The sequence below is a fragment of the Etheostoma spectabile genome, chromosome 9 (assembly GCF_008692095.1).
Source record: "Etheostoma spectabile isolate EspeVRDwgs_2016 chromosome 9, UIUC_Espe_1.0, whole genome shotgun sequence".
NCBI lineage: Eukaryota > Metazoa > Chordata > Actinopteri > Perciformes > Percidae > Etheostoma > Etheostoma spectabile.
Window position 1 is genome coordinate 27478974 of NC_045741.1, and position 2627 is coordinate 27481600.

Sequence of the window (2627 nt, forward strand, 5' to 3'; positions counted from 1 at the left end):
GCAAGTAACATCTCAAAACCAATGATGAGAATTGTGGTTGTGTTTATTAACTCAGCCGTCAAATAAAACAAATATCGACAATGCCATTACATCTGCATTAAAAATAAAATACAAATAATAAAATCTCACTGGCTACAGAAACCCCAAATTACACAAACTTGTAATTATAAAACATTACTGACAAATATTACTGACAACACTTCTAGAGATAAAGTAGGCTACTTGCTGTACCTGAACATGGGCATTAGATATACTGTAGGCATATACTAAAACTACACTGAGTGGTAGTTACTACCCTGTCATCTTTTGAGCTGCAACTATCGTCAACCTGAATAAACAAATGATTTTAAAGAAAGTTATTAGCTATAATTGATGACATATTATTTGTTGCTTTGTGACAAAAGAATTAGCATTGAATAACCTATATAATATAATTTTTCAATGTCAGTATTACACTTGTGGTTCATATTAAGGCTGCGAAATGATGAAAATGACTAGGCCCTATCAATTTTGTCTGTAAAGCTTTTACAAACAACCACCAGGTCTTTGCCAGTTCCACAATAGTAAACGCAAATATGAAAGACAAGGAAAAAGTGTTCAACACCATGCTCTGGAAGCTCCATGTTTACACAGATATTAAATATATCCTGCGCTCCACCTGTCCTTCACTCTTTTACAGGGAATGGGTTATCTGCATGCCAAAGGCATCATTCACAAGGACCTGAAGTCTAAGAATGTGTTCTATGACACAAACAAGGTGGTGATTACAGATTTTGGCCTGTTTGGGATGTCTGGAGTGGTACAAGAAGGCAGGTAAGAGAAAAAGAAATGATCCTCTGAGCTGCGTCTCTCTGTCTGAATGATCTGGATCTCTGCCAGGGCTGCATAATATGAGGAAAATATCTAATTGCAATGTTTTGTAGTCTGCAAGATATGACTTGTAGGCCGGGACGTCTCTGCAGCACCACAATACTTCATTCAGAATGGCTTGACACATGTTTTGCCTTTGACAAATCTCCCCCCCCCCCCCCCCCCCGCGATTTGAATATTGCACTAGTCCATATTGCGATTTCGATCAATTGTGCAGCCTTAATCTCTGCTAAATCAGGTTTATTTTCTTCATTAGTATTGCAAATAGACAGTGTGTGTGTGTGTGTGTGTGTGTGTGTGTGTGTGTGTGTGTGTGTGTGTGTTTAGAAGACAAAATGTGTTGCGGATACCTCAGGGCTGGATCTACTACCTGGCTCCGGAGATCGTTCGACAAATGAGCCCAGAGGTCGACGAGGACCAGCTGCCTTTCTCCAAAGCTGCTGACGTTTATGCGTTCGGGTAATGACTGATTCCACTTAAACAGCCAGCTCAGGTTAATCAGGTTATATTCTAAAGTAAAAGTAACACATATTTTGTGTCTAAGTGACTGATAGGAACAACAATCTTTGACATTGGTCCAGTATTAAGTGAGATTACTGCAGTCGGCAGACAGTGAAACAAGCTACAGTGTAAGTTAATAGTGCAATTGTGCAGCTTGTATTTACCTTCAATAAAGTGCTGTTTGGCCACTGACAGGCTCGGATTAATATTCTAAGTGTCTGACAACATTATGGAAAGGATTTGTAAGGAGGTTGACCTTTCTGTTGAAGAGTAAGATCCTTTTTTTAAACATAAAAACATCAGTAAAATTGCGTTCGCTATACCCTCCAGAATCCACGTAAATGAACATTTACTTTAGCATCACAAAATAAAACTATGAATGACCTTTTTGGGTTGTTTTTCCACTTTTCTAACCATCACAACTCTTGTTTTGGTTGAAATAAACAAATAGTTTACATGTGAAAACATGTTGGCTAGGGTTAAGGTTAGGGCTAAAAGTATTGTTTTTTGAAATGGAGTCTGGTGGTTTTAACGCTAGCAACCTCAGAACTGTTTCTGGTTAAACAGAAAGATCTTTTTTAAAAGGTCTATCTCTGAAGGGATCCTTTCCACAATGTTGTCAGACACTAAGAATAATAATCTGAGCCTGTCAGTGGCAAAATAAAACACTTTTTGTGGACCAAACTGACAATGCACATTTTCCCCATGCTGCTGATTGGCTGTCTAAGGTTACACGTCACAGAGGCAAGCAGGAAAAACTCTACGCTACACAGAGACAAGGCTCACGTAGTAGATACATAAAAAGATTTGTGCTGAAATGTGTAATGCTGTCATTTCTTTTTGTTTTATATCATTGGTATTGAAAGGAGTGTTGTTCAGGAACCGGTATTGAAGTCCCCGTATCAGCACTGGTGCTGTTATCGAATATTTTTAAATGATACCCTGCCCTATACTTAATGTTCACATTTTTTGAAAACTCTTTTTCCATGAGCTTCCTACACCACTTAGCATATTTGCAGAGACTCCCCTGACATGGACAGAGATTAGGAGTAGCATATGAGGCAGTTTCCTCATCTCATCTTTGTGTTGTGTACCTTTCAGCACAATCCTGTATGAGCTGCAGGTGGGAGACTGGCCAATCACCAACCAGCCTGTGGAAGCCAAGATCTGGCTGGTGGGCAGCAGCAAGGGCATCAAGAAGGTGCTGGCAGACGCCAACCTGGGCAAGGAGGCCACGGTGAGTCTGTTACAGAGAT

General features: G+C 39.7%; 1 protein-coding gene and 1 long non-coding RNA gene across 3 annotated transcripts in view; both read left to right on the forward strand.

Annotated features, from left to right (window-relative positions):
• Positions 1-2627, forward strand: part of LOC116695664 (uncharacterized) — an 813105-nt gene that overhangs the window by 523197 nt on the left and 287281 nt on the right. The gene's annotated exons all lie outside the window — the stretch shown is intronic.
• Positions 1-2627, forward strand: part of LOC116695603 (kinase suppressor of Ras 1) — a gene marked incomplete at its 5' end in the record, with an annotated part of 81929 nt that overhangs the window by 75435 nt on the left and 3867 nt on the right. For both annotated transcript variants that reach the window (XM_032525990.1, XM_032525991.1), the window contains 3 exon segments: positions 680-813; positions 1198-1329; positions 2473-2608. In XM_032525990.1, the coding sequence (XP_032381881.1) occupies positions 680-813; positions 1198-1329; positions 2473-2608 (402 nt within the window).